Below are 16848 nucleotides of genomic sequence, written 5' to 3' on the forward strand. Positions count from 1 at the left end.
GGGAATTGATAATCTCCCAGGGAATATGATGAATGGTACCAGTTGGGAGCCATCTTTGAAAGAACCAAAAGTCTATCTCCTGTTGTAGAGAAGAGGATTTTGGTTCAATGTAAGCAAACACTCAGAGCAGCCAGGTGGTTCAATGGATAGAGCACCAAAACTAGAGTCAGTAAAATACATCTTTCTGAATTCTAATCTACTTTCAGACACTTACTAGCTAGGTAAATTACTTAACTCTGTTTGCCTCATTTTCCTCATCTATAAAATTAACTGGAGAAATAAATGGCAAAACACTTCAATGTTTTTACCAAGAAAACTCTAAATGGTATTGTGAAGAGTTGGACATGGCAAAACAAAAGCAAATATTTTCTAGCAATTAGAACAATCTCAAAATGCAATGGGTGATCTCAGAAAATAAAGAGTTTTCCTTCACTAGTGGCCTCAAGGGAAGGGAGGTAACATGGTACAGCAGAAAGCATTCTGAATTTGGAGTCAAAGACTAAATTCAAATTACTGCTTCATGACTTATTACCTGGAGAACTTAGACAAGTCACTAAGCTCACTGGAGTCTCAAAAAGTATTGGACTAGAATAGACTATGATTTCCCTTCCAACTCTACAATTATGGTCCTATAATCCCTTCTGAGTCTAACATTCTGCACTTCCTTCCTGCATAGAATGTCTTTCTTCAATTTGATGCTGATAAATCTGGAACCATGTCCTCCTATGAGCTGCGGCTAGCCTTGAAAGCTTCAGGTAAAATAAAAGCATTTCTAATGAGGGAAGATGGTGCGTGGATAGGATATTGGTGCTTGTGTGGGAGAAATGCGGTACAAATCAATGATGCAGCAAGAATAAGTTCCTTCTGAGCCAAAGGGGGAATGTCACATCCCCTACTTCTAACCACAGTTCTCATACTACCTGAGCTCAAGAGCCTGCAATGCAGTCTGTGGTTCCTTTAATTTTCATATTTGGATGGTAGTATTTATTACTCCAGATTCAAGAGCATGGGTGTCCAATCTATTAGCTTTTCTGGGATGCATCACCCAGCAAAAATTTGTCAAGAGTCACATAGACAATTTAATATTTATGACTACAGTGTAACTCATATTACCAATGAGTCAAATAATAAAATGTAATAATGTCTCATGAATGGGATTTGAGGGCTGCATGGGGCCCATGGGCTGGGGGTTGCATACACCTGCTCTAGAGCATCCCACAGTCACCTGGTCCTTTGAGTTTGGTTAATAGTGGTCACAAAGGTAGCTTCAATGTAGTACAATTGAGTATGATTCTGTTGCTATCGAGGCTATCCTATACTATCTTTGACATCAGAAGAGTGTGAATTCTAGGACTCTGACACTGAACAGGTAGTAGAATTTGGGGTAATTCATTTTATCCCTTCATATTTTGCTTTCCCTGTGTGGCATATGTTGACTCTGGAGTCAGAGAAAACCTGAATTTAAACCCAACTCTGGTACCATAAGACATTGGGTTTAAAACTTAAATTCTATGGACCTCAGAAAGGATTGGACAAGATGAATTCTGGGGTCCTTTCCAGTTCTAATTCTATTCTCTTATGGTATTGGTCAAATAATATTTGTAAAATTTTCGACATAGTGCCTAGCATATGGTAGGAACTATGCTATATTATGGGCAGCTAAGTGGTGCAGTAGATAGAGAACTTGGTCCAGAGTCAAGAAAAGTGAGCTCAAATCTTGTCTCAGACACTTACTAGATGTGTGACCCTGGGCAAGTCACTTAACCCTGTTTGTTTCAGTTTTCTCATTTATTAAATGAGCTGGAAAAGAAAATGGCAGATTGCCAAGAAAACCCCAAACAGGGTTACAAAGTGTCAGACATGACTTAAACAATCAAGCAATAACAAATAATATATTATTAGTGTATTTTCAGATGCCATGGCAGACATTTGAGAATATTTTGATCTGGGGGTTAGTGGTATGCAGTGTGAGTGCAAATAGACTAGGCCTTTATAACTTTCCTTAAGTCACTTTTCATTAAATCCAGCGTTCTTAACCTTTTCTGTAGCTTTGACTCCCTTCAGTCTCAAGAAGCCTATATTTCCCTTCTCAGAATGGTTTTAAACACAGAAAATTCTGTTTTATATGTTACTCTTATACAACTATGATAATATTATAAAACAAGTTATTATTATTATTACTGTTACTGTTACTGTTACTGTTACTATTGCTGTTACTATTACTATTACTGTCACTATTACTATTACTATTACTGTTACTGTTACTATTACTATTACTGTTACTGTTACTGTTACTATTACTGTTACTATTACTATTACTGTTACTATTACTATTACTGTTACTATTACTGTTACTGTTACTGTTACTGTTACTGTTACTATTACTATTACTGTTACTGTTACTGTTACTGTTACTGTTACTGTTACTATTACTAGTGAAGGTGGTCATTGAGCATCCTCTCTACTGAGGTACTCATCTGGGTAGGGTGCTTATCTGGATACTACATGGGGCAATGGACAGACATAATCCTTGAGCTCTTTAGATCTTTAAGAGTTTAAAAGCTATCTTTCTTCTAGTGTACCTCTAAGGTGAAAATAATGTAAGGGAGAAACTCTCAGGAATTTGGTCAGCAGTTTTTTGCCTAAAGGTAAAGATGATATTTATATATCCCCAAGGTCCTATTACACTTTTTATTCCTGCAGATTCCCTTTCAAAGGTGGAAATTCTTTATAAGAGACAAAATTAAAGGAATCTGGGTCTTGAATATGGCAGAGAGGATGATGTAAAACTATGTTGCTTTGTCAAGGCTTCAAGACATGAACTTTATAAATATCAATACATCTCTTTCTTCCTACCTCCTTCACAGTAACAGAGGAGGCAAAAAGATCCTAGTGATTAGTTGTATACAATGTTCTTATTTACCCTTTTGTGACCTTTCCAGCAATTTGCTGAAAGCTGAGAAAACAGGCAGAAATGAAAAGAGACAACCTACTTTAGCATAAATACCTTGTAAAGCATATTTAGTGTGCATTACTCATTTCTGAAAGTTTGTAAAATGTGCACCAGCAGAGATTCTCCCTAGGAAATGTTTACTTTTCAAAGCCTCTGACAGTATTTGACTCTAATGTCCTCAGGAAACATCTACTCATGCTGCCGGTATCCACAGCTGGAGTACCAGTGAATTTTGGTGAATTTTGTTTGTTGCCTAGTGACACTGAATTAGAAAGCAGGGACATAACTAGGGATAACATAACCTGGAACACAGCTCTGAATGTCAGGAGCCAGAACCTTTGTCATCTTGGATGATACTTCTGGAAAGCCAAGAGGTCCTAAGGGTGGATGCTGGCATCCTAATCTCAATATGACAATATCAAGTTCATGAGAATAGCAGAAAGAACACTGAACTTGGATTCAGGAAGGCCCTGAGTTTGAATTACATCTCTGGCATTCAACTAGCTCTGTGATTGTGGACAAGTCATTTAATCTCTCTGAGCCTCAGTTCCCTTAACTGAGAAAGGGGGATAATAATTGTATCAACCCTTGCAGGGTTATTGGGAGGATCAAAAGAGGAAGAATGTATAAAATGTTTTCCAAACTTTAAGTAACTATACAATTGCCTGTCATCTTATGATAAAAGGCAGAGAGCTGATCTTGAAACCAGGAGAACCTGGATTTGACTCTTATCTGACAAATATTGATTATGTGGTTCTGGATAAGTCATATAATCTCTCAGTGGTCTGGGTAATTCCTTTCATAAAAAGTGTGAGACACTCCCAAATGCTATTGAACCAGATCAAAATGAAATTAGGAAACATATCACAAAACAAATAAAAATGCAATAGGACAGATAATGTTAATATGTGATTTTCTAGGTCATTATTAGACAGCTGGGATTCTTATGTAAGGTTTGGGGGAATCCCATTTTATATGAATTATACATCTACATTGTAAAGGAGGTGCTGACTTTTATTGAGGGAGAGAGTTTCCTATCTCAATGAAATTTGAGAACTAGTCCCTACCCTTGTAATTATCATATTTTTGGAAATCATCTGTGCTGGGCCAGGCTGTGAGCTGCCCAAAGACTGAAATATAGAGGAAGCTAAAGGATCATGGAGGCCCCTGTCCCAAGGTCAGTTAATAAATAGCATCATCCCTGGCATCACCTTCTAAGTTATCCCCTATTTTCTTCCATATCAGAGGTCACAGGACTTTCAACCTAGATCCCCTATGTCACAAGTTCTTCTGGTTTTCCCCCCAGGTTTCCAGCTGAACAATTACCTCTTGCAGTTAATTGTCCTAAGGTATGCTGACGAGGCTTACCAGCTTGATTTTGATGATTTCCTCAACTGTATGATCCGGTTAGAGAATGCTAGCCGTGAGTATCCTTCTTGGTCTATGATACTCTTATCATCATAGGACACTGTCCAATCTAGGCTGCATACAACCCAAGTCTCACTTGATGAAATATACTACAATCACAACTAAGATCATCTCAAGTAAAATAACTGGTGACGATTACACCAATCACAAGAGCAGGCAGTTGATTTATTTTAATGGGGCTTAGTAAGAGGCTGTGTGATCCAGTAGAAAGCAGAACTGGATTTGGAATTAGGAGATCTGGGTTCAAATCTCACCTCCGTCTTATATTTTATATGACCTTGAGGATGTTGATTTCTGAGGGCCTCTGTTTCCTCATCTGTAAAAATAAAGGAGTTTAGCTAGATGACCTTTGATGTGCCCTCTAACCCTAAATCTATAATCCCAAATAGTGACTCTTAATACTATGGATGTAAATGCTTATTCATTTATACTCAAGTGATGCTCCTAGAACTGAAAGAGGTTATATTCAGGGGCATCTAGGAGGTATAGTAGTACACTGGGTTGGGAGTCAGGGGGACCTGAATTCTCTTACTAGTTGTGTGACCCTGGGCAAGTCACTTAATCCCAATTGGAAAGGGAAGGAAGGAAGGAAGGAAGGAAGGAAGGAAGGAAGGAAGGAAGGAAGGAAGGAAGGAAGGAAGGAAGGAAGGAAGGAGGGAAGGAAGGAGGGAAGGAAGGAAGGAAGGAAGGAAGGAAGGAAGGAGAGAAACAGAGAGAGAGGAAAGACAGACAGACAGAAAGAAAGAAAGGGAGGGCGGAAGAAAAAAGAGAAAGAAAAGAGAAAAAGAAAGAGAAAGGAAGAAAGGAAGGAAGAAAAAAGGAAGTAAGGAAGGTGTTATATTTGTGCAAACTGTATAGATCTTAGGAGACAAAGTCCATTACAATTAATACCATTATGACAAAAATTTATTTTAATAAGATGATTTCTAATGTTCTTGACAAATATTCATTGCTCATAATTAAATATTTACTTTCAGTAAAGACTAGAATATTATCTCTAATGATGGGACTCGTGATCATGATTTAGAATCATAGAGTTGGAAAGAATCTTACAGGTAATCTAGTACAACTTCCTTTTTTTTTAGAAAAGGAAACTAAGACCCAGAGAAGTCACTAGGTTAATAACTAGCTAATGTTACAGTTGGAATCTGAACCAACATCTTCTAACTAAAAAATCAATTCCCTTTCTACTAAAACACACGTTTCCTATTTTACTTTCTCCACCATTTTTATAAAAAAAGTACTGTTTTTATTCAGAGGTTAATTAATGCAATGTAATTGGTCATGATCTAGGATAAGGCTCTGCTGAGTCATAAATGGTACCTCAGAGACCTTGGCCCAGTGACCTGAGATAGCCAAGAAGGGCCAACAAACTGCTGAACATAATTAGGAAGAATGTTGGAAACAAAGCAGAAGAGGTCTTCATGGCCTTGGAAAAAACCCATTAACATATAAAGGTAGAATAATGCAAAAAGTTCTGTTTATCACACACCAAGAACAGCACAGTGGAGCATGAGATGGTCTAGAGAAGGAAAACTAAAATGATTAAAGTAATGGAGTATCTTTTCTGTTAGAAGAGACTCTTCATTCTGGCATAATAAAAGCTCTAGTCATAAAATAATGGAGGATGTGGTTAAAAGGAACACAAGCTAATTTTTACCAAGTCCTCAAATAAAAAAATAGGGAAATATCATTTACAGTTTCAGAGTTTTAAGACAAATCGTAAGAAATACAACTTTTGCTAATAGGTGTCAAACATAGAGAATTCATCTTCCCAACCTATTCAAGAAAGTAAATTACTGAGAAGCATGCACAGAAGCAGAGAAAGGAAATTGGTTGTTCTTTAAGTATGTTTTCATTTACCTGCAGTATTGTCCCTTTCCACTCTAGGTTTATTGTAACCTAAAGAACTGAAAACAGCTTCAAGAAATTTTTATTTTTTTTTTTGCAAGGCAAATGGGATTAAGTGGCTTGCCCAAGGCCACACAGCTAGGTAATTATTAAGTGTCTGAGGCCAGATTTGAACCCAGGTACTCCTGACTCCAGGGTTGGTGCTTTTATCCACTGCACCACCTAGCTGCCCCAAGAAATTTTTAAATAAAAAAATGTTTTTTAAAAATTTTTAAATAAATATATAGCTGACAGTCCCCTATCAAGGGGAACTTGTATCAAGGGAAACAAGTATGTTTGTTGAGATGACTTCTGATGTATAAGATTGATATGAAGGAGGGCAACTCTGCCTCCAAATAAAATGTTCCTTTGGGATCATATAGAGTTCTAGCTTTAAAAAGATATGACTATAACTTAGAAATATGATGACCTGGGGGAAGGGAAGTGAAGCATAAAACTTTAAGAAAAAACAAAATCACATAATTTCCCCCAATGATATTCAGGAGCTATTTTCTCAGCTTTGAAAAAAAATTAAAGCAATTTTCTGAAGTTTAATATATTTTTCTGAACAAACCAAATGCACACATCCCTAACTAATGTAATTTTTGATTTACAAATGTTACTAAATCTATCCAATAAACAATAGCACATATATTTTAACTTTACCCAAAATTTGCAATAAATATTTTTTCTATGGCCTTTAAAATATCTGACTATTAAAGCTATACCTTGTGATTTCACAGGCTATAAAGATTTAAAGTTGGAAGGAGACACAGAGGCCATCTAGTTCAAATATCTGTTTACATATGAAGAAACGAGACTGAAATAGGCTAAATAACTTGTCCAAGTTTAAATAGACAATAAGGAGTAGAGTCAGGATTTGAACACAGGTGGGTCCTCTGATTCCCAATCCAGCATATCCTTTCCATCATGGCATGTTCTTACATTCTTATTCTACTTCTATGGGGAACATAGCTTCAGTTTTTAGTTATCTGGTGATCTCTAATGTGGACTAATAAAAATACCCTTTAGAATTCTTATGAGAACTATTTGGAGGTCCAAAAACATATCTGTTGTTTTATTAGTGATTCTTCAAGGAAACATCTTATCACAGTAACATTTCCTATTAAAAACTTTCTTTTTCTTTATATTCTCTTGCTCTGAATTGTTAGCTAGATTCCGAGTGATTTCCAAAATCAAAATGAATTTATTTCCAATTTACAATATAAACATTCTTGTTGGAAGAAAGTAGGAAGAAACTGGGTCTTTGTTTTTCAAGTCCCCTCCTCAGGCTGTTATTTCAAATGAAAAGCTTCTCCAAATGTCAAGATCTGGAGTTCTTCCACTTGGTCTGGTGCAATTTTCTAAGAATTGGACAAAAATATGGATCTTTATGAAGTCCAAAAGCATAAGTGAAATAAAATAACATTCCAAGTAAGGTAGTGGGTAGTAATGTTAAGAAAGCAATTTTAAAAGGGGCTCAAAACTACCAAGGTGTAGTCATATCTACTCTCAATTTATTCATTAATCTTGAGTTAATCAGATTCTAGTGAAAGAACCAGCAACCTCAAAGGAGACAGACTGGACTTGTAAACCAAAATGCTAGGTAACTGCCTAATTGGAGATGCGTGAGGCCCAAATGGGGAAACCCCTTCAAGAATCCAGATAATTGAACAGAAGACTGTTTGGTGAACATGAAATCAATGAAAGAAAACTGAATGTGTTCAAAGTATATTTCTATCTACTTGCTATATTCCCCTTCTCCACTTTAGGCAGGTGTATTTCAACCTAAATAACTGAAAATTGGTCATCTAAATTCAGAGCATCATCAGTATAGGTCTGTCTTGGAAACACTGTGACAAATTCTGAATTGGACACACTCTCCTTTTGCCAAGTTTTGTATGGAACCAGAGTTTATGATTTCCATATTTCTATCTCATTGGAAGACCTATATGATCACTTTACATTTCAGAGCAGTTTCCCCTTGTGCACCTTGCCAATGACCTGGTTCCTATTTACCTTAGGAAGCATTCCCGGCAGTCAGCTGATCCTTGCCTGCAATGTGTCCAAGTTTATCCACACTATGCATGTTCCAATTGGCCACACAGATAGGGACCTCTTTCTACCCATTATGTGATTTACCTTTCACCTAGTCTCTGACGTCCATGTTAAGCTTTGGGGTGCCCTGAAGGTCACCTGTGACATCTCTACTAATGAAGTAAATGATTTTATTTCCAGGGAATGTAAATAGTTGACTATATATTCAGTTGTCTACCAAGCAGCAAGTTTATTCTGAAAAGACGCCAAATTCATGTTAGGTGTCAATGTTATTATGATAAGTTGTTCCCAGCTCCCTGTTCCCACCCTCACTCTCTCAATTCCCTCATGTTCTCATTATTTCTTTCCAAAAGAAACAAAGGAAAAGTTATACATTTACACAGTGAAGAGATAAATATGACCCATTTTGTTTATTATGTGACCAGATCTCTCCCACAGAAAAATTGAGAAACAGGCAAAGTTTGACTTGGGCAGCCTGCCATCTTCCCTTTCAGTACTTCTTTTCCTCTCCCTCTCCTAGAATGCTTATCTTGTCTCCCATTTCAGTCACTAGTCAACTAGCATGTATTAAGAACCTATTTATGTGCTAGGAACTGTGCTAAGCACTGGGGAATCAAAGAAAGAGAGAAAGGACAGACAGACAGACCGACAGACAGAAACCAAGAGACAGACAGAGACAGAGACAAAGACTGAGAGCAGGGGCAGCCAGGTGGTACAATGGATAGAGCACCAGTCCTGGAGTCAGGAGGACCTGAGCTCACATCTGACCTTAGAGACTTAATAATTACCTAGCTGTGTGACCTTGAGCAAGTCACTTAACCCTATTGCCTTAAATAAATGAAAATTTTTTAAAAAGACTGAAAAACAGACAGTCCCATTCCCAAGGAGCTCTCATTCTAATGGGGGAGATAGCATACAAAAAAAAAACTATGTACAAGCAAGATAATGTTCATTGCTTGGTCATTTCAGTTTATGACCCCATGTGGGATTTTCTTGGCAAAGGTAGAGGGATGGTTTACCATTTCCTTCTTCAATTCATTTTACAGATGGGCAATGGAGGCAGAGTTAAGTGATTTACCCAGGGTTACATATCTATTTGAATTCAGGAAGATAAGAGTTTCCTGACTTTCTCTAGTCTATCCATTCACTGTGTCATCTTGCTGACCCAAACAAGATAGCCATATAGATACAGATATTTTCAGTTTATCATTCATATATAAATATATATTATATACACATTTTGTATGAATGAATTTGTATATATTTATATATGAATGATAAACTGAAAATGGTCAACAGATTATTATTATTATTATTATTATTTCTTTCAGGAAGTTCTCACATCCCTAGTAGTAAAGTCAGTTGATGATAGCTGAAAACACTCCCTATTGTATTTTTCTTTTCATTGGGACAACTTGAAGACTGAAAATCTTCAAGAAATAAAAAAAATAAGTCTCAAGTCATGGGGTTTCAGACCTTGCCCTATGGAGGAGAAATTTCGGAGTAGAGCAAATCTGGATGTGATGCCTCAATTCACACCATATAGGTGACCACCTAGTTCATATACTTGTAAAGCTGTCCTATATTGTGCTAGTTTTGAAATGGAATAGGATTTCACTGGTTAAAAAATATACCCCAGGTCTATTCTAATTGCTATTGTTTTCTGAAATTATTTGGTTCATTTGGAGTATTTGACAGTCTGTCACTAGATGGTGCAATTCCCACAGTCTACTTGGGACATGTAGCTAATTTTTGCATTTTAAAATGATTAAGAACCTTGAGAAATTGTCCATAATCAAGCTTTCCTAATGTCTCTTATTTTAGGGGTATTCCAGGTTCTCAGTGCAAAGGACAAAGAATGTATTCAACTCAATATAAATGAGGTATGACTATAGCCAAAATGTCCATGTAGAAATTGATTTTTTTGTCCTGTTTTCCTTTGGCTTTTGGTTTTTTTTCTTGACATCATGATCCTCCTGTCTATCCCTATTATAATTTCTCATTCTTTCATTTGCTTATTCTCTCACACCTGGGACCCATTTTAAAAAAACTGTTCAAAACTACCCTGTGAAACATAGATTGAATCAAGGAAATTTGGAAATTTGGTAACCTAGTGAGGAAGACATATCATGGACATTTCCATAACATAAGAAAAGTTGGAGTAAAACATCAGCCCTTCTAATTCTGTGTTTTTACTTTTATTCTCAGTTCATCAGTTTGGCAATGAATATTTGAAGCAGTCCCTGGTCTGGATGTGAGCTCTCACCATGTCTTGCCCTTTGGTCCATGAGCTTTTCCTAAGTAGTGCCCATGTATCCAAGAACTGTGAATGAAGCTTCCTTCTTTAATAATCCCACTTTCAACATGATGATTCTTCTTAGCTTGAACAAAAATGAATGCCACAGACTCAGATATATTTCTTGTCTAAGAGATAGATTATCAATGGAACCATATGGTGGTGGAGGGAGGTTGGCTTGCTCACAGAATAATCACATGTACTTTTTTTTAGTTGACTCAAAACTCCAACTTTATTCAGATAACTCCAACTCACCAAATCCTTTATTATTTCCCCTGCCCCATGAACCTACCATTTTGTCATTGCCCTCAAATGATTAAAAATCATCTGTTAATGTTTCTAAATATATATTTGTACTCATAATTAAGTCCATGTAAACATATTTCCTTCTTGAGAAAAAAATACTAAGGTATTTATAACTGTCCATTTTTCATATCACAAAATCAAGCAGTATTAGATGTGTATCCAGTAGCTTAAAACCACTCTAATCTCTGGGAACACAAAGATTTTGCTCTATCTTCAGAGTTTCTCAATAAAAACAGTAATTTCTATGGCTCATTTTATCCCTATTCCTGAGAACATTTGAATTAGGCTTTCTTTTTTTTTAATTCCCCCCTCCCCAAGCATCAGGCTAATAAGCACTTAAACATAGGACAGGTTTACCCCAAAGTATACAAGATAGAGAAGGTACTTGAACTCATTTCATGCTTTTCCCTTTCTCTCCAGTCCCTATAAACTCATAACACTAACTGCTCAAGACCTTGCCTTATACACTTGTTTTTGAAGTCCCTTCTGCCAGTTTTCTTCTTCCACTCAGTTTCCTTCCTCCTTAGGGTATGTGCTTCCTTTTTAAGGTTTCTATTGATTTTATCCTAATTACAGGTCACTGCTTCCATTTTCTGCTATACAGGCTTAGAGGCTATCTCCCACACAGTCCCATAATCATCCTAAACCTTAATAGTCCCCAGCCTGTTCCAGGTACTCATTCAGCACTCATTAAGTTGATTTTGTCTTTGTTATTCCCTTGGACCAGGGTTTATATGGGGTGCTCAGAGAAGACAAGCATCTCTGAGTGAGAGCTTGTGGAGCCCTTTTCAGAACTGCTAATTCATTTTTGGAGTCCTCTCAAACTCTCATCTGTTTGGGGTCATTCAACTCTCATCTGTGACTCTTGTAATCTATAGCATGTATGGTGGCCCTACCCTGGTAAAACCATCTCTGTAAATGAGTTGAACCAGGTTGAGGATAACTGACAAGACTTACATTCATCAGGGACTTAGGGGGATGCCTACACCAACTATATGAAGATTTTCTCCAGTTGAATGAGTGGATTAGAACAGTTTGTTCCACCAGTCATGAAGGTACTTGAAGCAGGCACTGTGGAGTGCTTGCTTAGACTTAGAATTTGGTCAGACATAAAAGACACCAAGGTCATCCAATGTTTCCTGATCATTGCCGTCATCTTGACTTTTGTCTTGCTGCTGGATTTCAGTCAAACTGGAAGAATGATACTGATGACTTTAGGCAACTCTATCTCACTTAAACCTATTCATATGCAAGTTAAGACATCACCTGTGATGTCATCCTCTTCTAAAATGAAGGTCAAACAACAATACTTTGATCCAGATATCCTATCTATGTTATGTAAAACTTCCAAACAGAAACCCCTACTTAGAACTCTTCATGAATATTGAGCCCTGGATTTCATGAAAGAACAGGTATCATTTTGGATGAAACCTCAAAACAAAGGTTTGGGCTGCCAATTGGACACTAGAACACAGATTCTTTCTTAGTGATGTCTCTAACCCAGCTATCTCTTTCCCTTATTAGTCAGGCATATATTATGTGACCCACTGAGGTTAACAGTCTCAAACCACCTTGGAAGGAGAAAATAGGTCTAATGAGGATAGCTCAAGGCTGAGTTTTCCAGGCAGAACTGGGGACAAGGACTCAGATTACTCAGTCACTTTCTCCTAAAGAAGCTTCTCTTGAGTATTCTCAACCTTTCGCCTTTCACCAACATTCAATTGATCAAATCATTTTTTCTTCCTAAAAGAAAAGGCATTTCTGAAGTCCCTCTTAAAGAATTATTAGCAATTGCTTTGCATTAATTTTTTTGTTCTTTAAGTGACAGAATATAACCAGAGGGGACATTATTATGTAGGAGAAAAGGTACTTAAAGTCAGAAGGATTTGGGTTCAAATTCTAACTTAGACACATATTAGCAGTAAGACCCTGAATAAGTCACTTAATGTCTTTGTGCCCCAGTTACCTCATCTGCAAAATGAGAGGGTTGAATAAGACTTCCAGGTCCTTTCCAGCTCTAAATCTTTGACCTTTGATAGAGCACTGAGATTATGAAGTCAGATTCAAACAATATTCTGGGAGTTTCCTTAAAATTTATTCTCAACCAGAATTTTCTGTCCCAATGCTGACATCCAGAGGCCAAGAATAGTTTTTCATCTATGTCAATACAGTGGACTAGATTTACCTATCAACAGTGTAATACCTATATGTTAGCACCCCTAGTATTTTTAATTACATCATATGAACATGGGATATCATATCACACACAAACACACATGGCCACATATGTGTGTATGTATGTGTGTATATGTACAACATTTGATTATGTGTATATCTTTCCTATAGCATATAACTCTGGAGAAGAAAATGCCAAAAAAACCCATGGACAGTTTATGTGATATGTCCATAGGGCAACAAAAAGTCAGAATTGAAGATTGAATAAACAACAAGAACAATTTTAACATATGAGCTTCTTGAAGATAAGGACTATTCAGTTTCTTAACTCCTCCACTTACAAGGTCCACAACTATGTTGGAGCCTCTATTAATACAAAATTTCTGCAGATGGTTTGAAGTTAGGAAGCTTTCCTTTAAGGCTAGAATTTATCCTTTGGCACTGTTACTGCACAGTGTAAGTAAACCCACAATTGCTCTCTTTGGGAGACCAAGAGAACTATTTGTTTATTCGTTTACTCAAAAATTTATTAAGCACCCACTTTGTTATAGAACCCTAGAGATTGTGATATAATAGGCCATACAAAAGAAGGAAATGACAGTCTGATTGAAGCTAGTATGAGAAATATTAAATGACTAAAGATCCATTACAAAACAATATATGAATTTCAGCACAATATAATTTAAAACATTCAACAAAGTACAGAGGGATTTTGGAGCAAAGTAATATTCAGAGGGGAATGTGTTTTGCATGTGTCTTTTTCCCTTCCACCAATTCAAGTGGAGAAGAAAGCCCCAGGCAGCAGTAAAGCATGAATGTTTATGTTTAGAAAGCACTTTAAGGCTGGCAAGTTGTTTTACACAAGTTATTTCATGTGATCTTCTGAACCCTGTGGGGTAAGTGTTCTTACCATCATCACCTGTTTGATAGAGGAAGAAATGAAGGTTCTGAGAAGTGGTGACTTGCCCAGGACTAAGTGATTGGAAAGAATCTGAAGCAGAATTTCAAACCAGGGCTTCCTAAATCCAAGTCCAATTTTATTCATAACCTCTATATGAAATGAGCTTTGCAGCCAGATCCTAGCCTTAATGGAGTGATGAAAAAGGGTTGGTGAAGGGAGCTCATTTGAGGTAGGAAGAATGATACACTTACAAGCATAGAGATAAGAGTGAGCAAATTGTACTTACGTAAAGGAAAGAAGTCTAGTTTGGCTGACACTTATAATGCCATATTGGAGACTGTCATAGGACCATAAAATCTCAGAAATGGAAGGTGCCTGAGAGGTCATTTTGATCAACACAAAGTTGAACAAGAATCCTGTCTAATATCACTTGAAGGCTTGCAAATCACTCTACAAATATCATCTCATTTTATCTTTATAACATCCCTAGGAGGCAAATGCTGTTATTTTCATTTTTATAAATGAGGAAATTGAGGCAGATAGATGTTAACTTACCCAAGGTCACATGATAAGGACCTGGATTTGAACTGGAGTCAGGAAGACCTAAATTCAAATCTGGCCTCAGATACTTGATAGTTGCATAACTCTGGTCAAATCACTTATCCCTGTTTGTCTCAGTTTCCTCATCTATAAAATGAATTGAAGAAGGAAATGGAAAAACAAATTCCAAATGGATCATGAGAGTTGAAAATGACTGAAAAATAACTAAAAACAAAAACTTTCCTTACTCTATCCATTGCACCACCCAGCTGCCTAGGACTAGTAGTCTACAACAGAGTTGTCCAACCTTGTTCTAGGGTCGCACCCAGAATAAAAAACAAGGCCAAGGTTCTTAGATATAAAAGGTTGCCTCATAACTTCTTAGAAAGTGAGGGAATGCATGTCATCAATAAGACAGGCAAAGGCTTGAAGCACGAAAGAAAACACAAAACAAGGTGACAAAACAACAGGATAAAGGTAGGTGCACACTGATTAGTTCGCATCATACAGATGGTCTGCATCCCACAGATTGATTGAAAGTACCAAAAATAAATCTAAAATAAATAAATAAATAAAAAATTAAAAAGTTCCATGCAATATGTTCATCCATAACACTGTTTAAAAATACCAAAGAAATTAACATCAACAAGATTATACATTATTGATGGAATTAAAAATTCTAATATGCATTCCAGGCAAATTATTTTAAGTTTTTGCTCATGAAAATTAAAACTCATAGGCTGGCCACATAAAATATCACATGCAGCCTATGGGTTATATTTTGGACAGCCTTGGTCTACAACATTCCTGACAAATGATCGACAAATCTTTGTTAAATGATCTTTAATGAGGGGAAGCCCAGTAACTTCAAAGGAAATCCATTCTGCTTTTAGACAGCACTTATCATTGTATCTCAAAGTTTTTCATATCAAGAAGTCAATCTGCCTTAACTGCAACTTTCCATCCTTTGCTTATAGTTCTGGGGTCAAAGAAAACAAAGAGTATCCCTTTTGCATGTGACAATTCTTCAAATACTTAGAGACAATGGTCTTATTTCCCCTCAAACGAGAAGAGAGGAAAGGAGGGGAAGGGGAAAGGCGTGGAAGGGAGGGGAGGGGGGGAGAAAAAAAGAACAGCGGAGGGGAAGAAGAAGAGAATGTGTACTTAGGCATATAGAGTAAAATAGTAGGAACAAAATCACTGACTCTGGAGTCAGAAGGACTCCAAATTTTACCTCGACCATTACTTTTGTGATTTTAGTTGTCATTTAACTTTCCTGGACCTGTCTTCTCATCTCTAAAATAAGGGGCTTTCAGACCCCCTCCAGGTTCAAATCAAGTAGAATATATGAACTAGCAGCAAACAGGGGAGGAATGGAGAGGGTGGGGGGAAGAAGAAATACCATGAGAATGCAACATAACAAAAACCAAGGAAGCAGAAAGTATCAAAGAGTAGGTGTCAATATAATCAGAAACTACAAAAGAATGAGGTCAGGAAAAAGTTGAAATATTTGGTGATAAGAAGCTCATTAGTGACCTTGAAGCTGTTTCAGTAGAATGTAGACAGAAGCCTCTTGCAAAGGCTGAAAATTAAGTGGGTGGCAAGGCAATGAGATGGAGAAAGTTCTACACTAAAAATTTTGCCATGAAATGTAAGGATAGGTTGATTATAGAAGGACATATTAACCTATTCAAACATCAAGAAATACTAACCAAGATGCCACTATATAAAATACATATTTATCCATCAAATGGAGATAGTTCCAAAGGAATATATGATTTAGCAATGAATAGCCAAATTCTGCCCTTCTGAATTCCTTGAGCCAGGCATTTTTCTCAGGCTGCTGAAGGACATTAAGATCCCTTTGAATACTGATGGATTCCAAGCCTATGTTTATCTGCCAGTTCTAATTTTACTCCCTGTCTCTATAGAGCTTTGTCCTGTAGGGAGCCATGACTGGCAGAGTGGCAAATGCCAGAGTGGGGCTTAGCTTCAGCTTGTGACCCAGAGGCTTCCAAGCCCTATGCCAGCTCAAGAGGGAGACTAAAGACTGGATCACTGGAGAAACCAAAGCTGCTTTCTGCCAGAGAGCTGATCTCTGAGAGCTGGAGCAGACAAACTCTGGCAAAGGACAGTGTGAAGGCTGTTGGCAGCTTCACTCTCCAGGCGGCTATGGCTGAGCCGTGAATAAACAGCAGACAATGTAAGCTTGCTACTGATATCTGTCTGGACTCTTTCCTCAACTCCAGAATTCCACTATAAAGCAAAGTACTGATCAAAAAAATTCTGTTTTGTCCTTGA

General features: G+C 37.1%; 1 protein-coding gene across 1 annotated transcript in view; it reads left to right on the plus strand.

Moving 5' to 3' along the window:
* CAPN9 (calpain 9) overlaps nt 1–11113 on the plus strand; it is a 66940-nt gene extending 55827 nt beyond the window's left edge. The window contains exons 17-20 of the mRNA XM_074223040.1: nt 677–755; nt 4260–4376; nt 10154–10212; nt 10538–11113. Coding sequence (XP_074079141.1) covers nt 677–755; nt 4260–4376; nt 10154–10212; nt 10538–10564 — 282 coding nt within the window. The 3' untranslated portion in view covers nt 10565–11113. The remainder of the gene's footprint in view (nt 1–676; nt 756–4259; nt 4377–10153; nt 10213–10537) is intronic.
* The last annotated feature ends 5735 nt before the right edge of the window (nt 11114–16848 follow it).

The sequence above is a fragment of the Macrotis lagotis genome, chromosome 2 (assembly GCF_037893015.1).
Source record: "Macrotis lagotis isolate mMagLag1 chromosome 2, bilby.v1.9.chrom.fasta, whole genome shotgun sequence".
Classification (NCBI taxonomy): domain Eukaryota; kingdom Metazoa; phylum Chordata; class Mammalia; order Peramelemorphia; family Peramelidae; genus Macrotis; species Macrotis lagotis.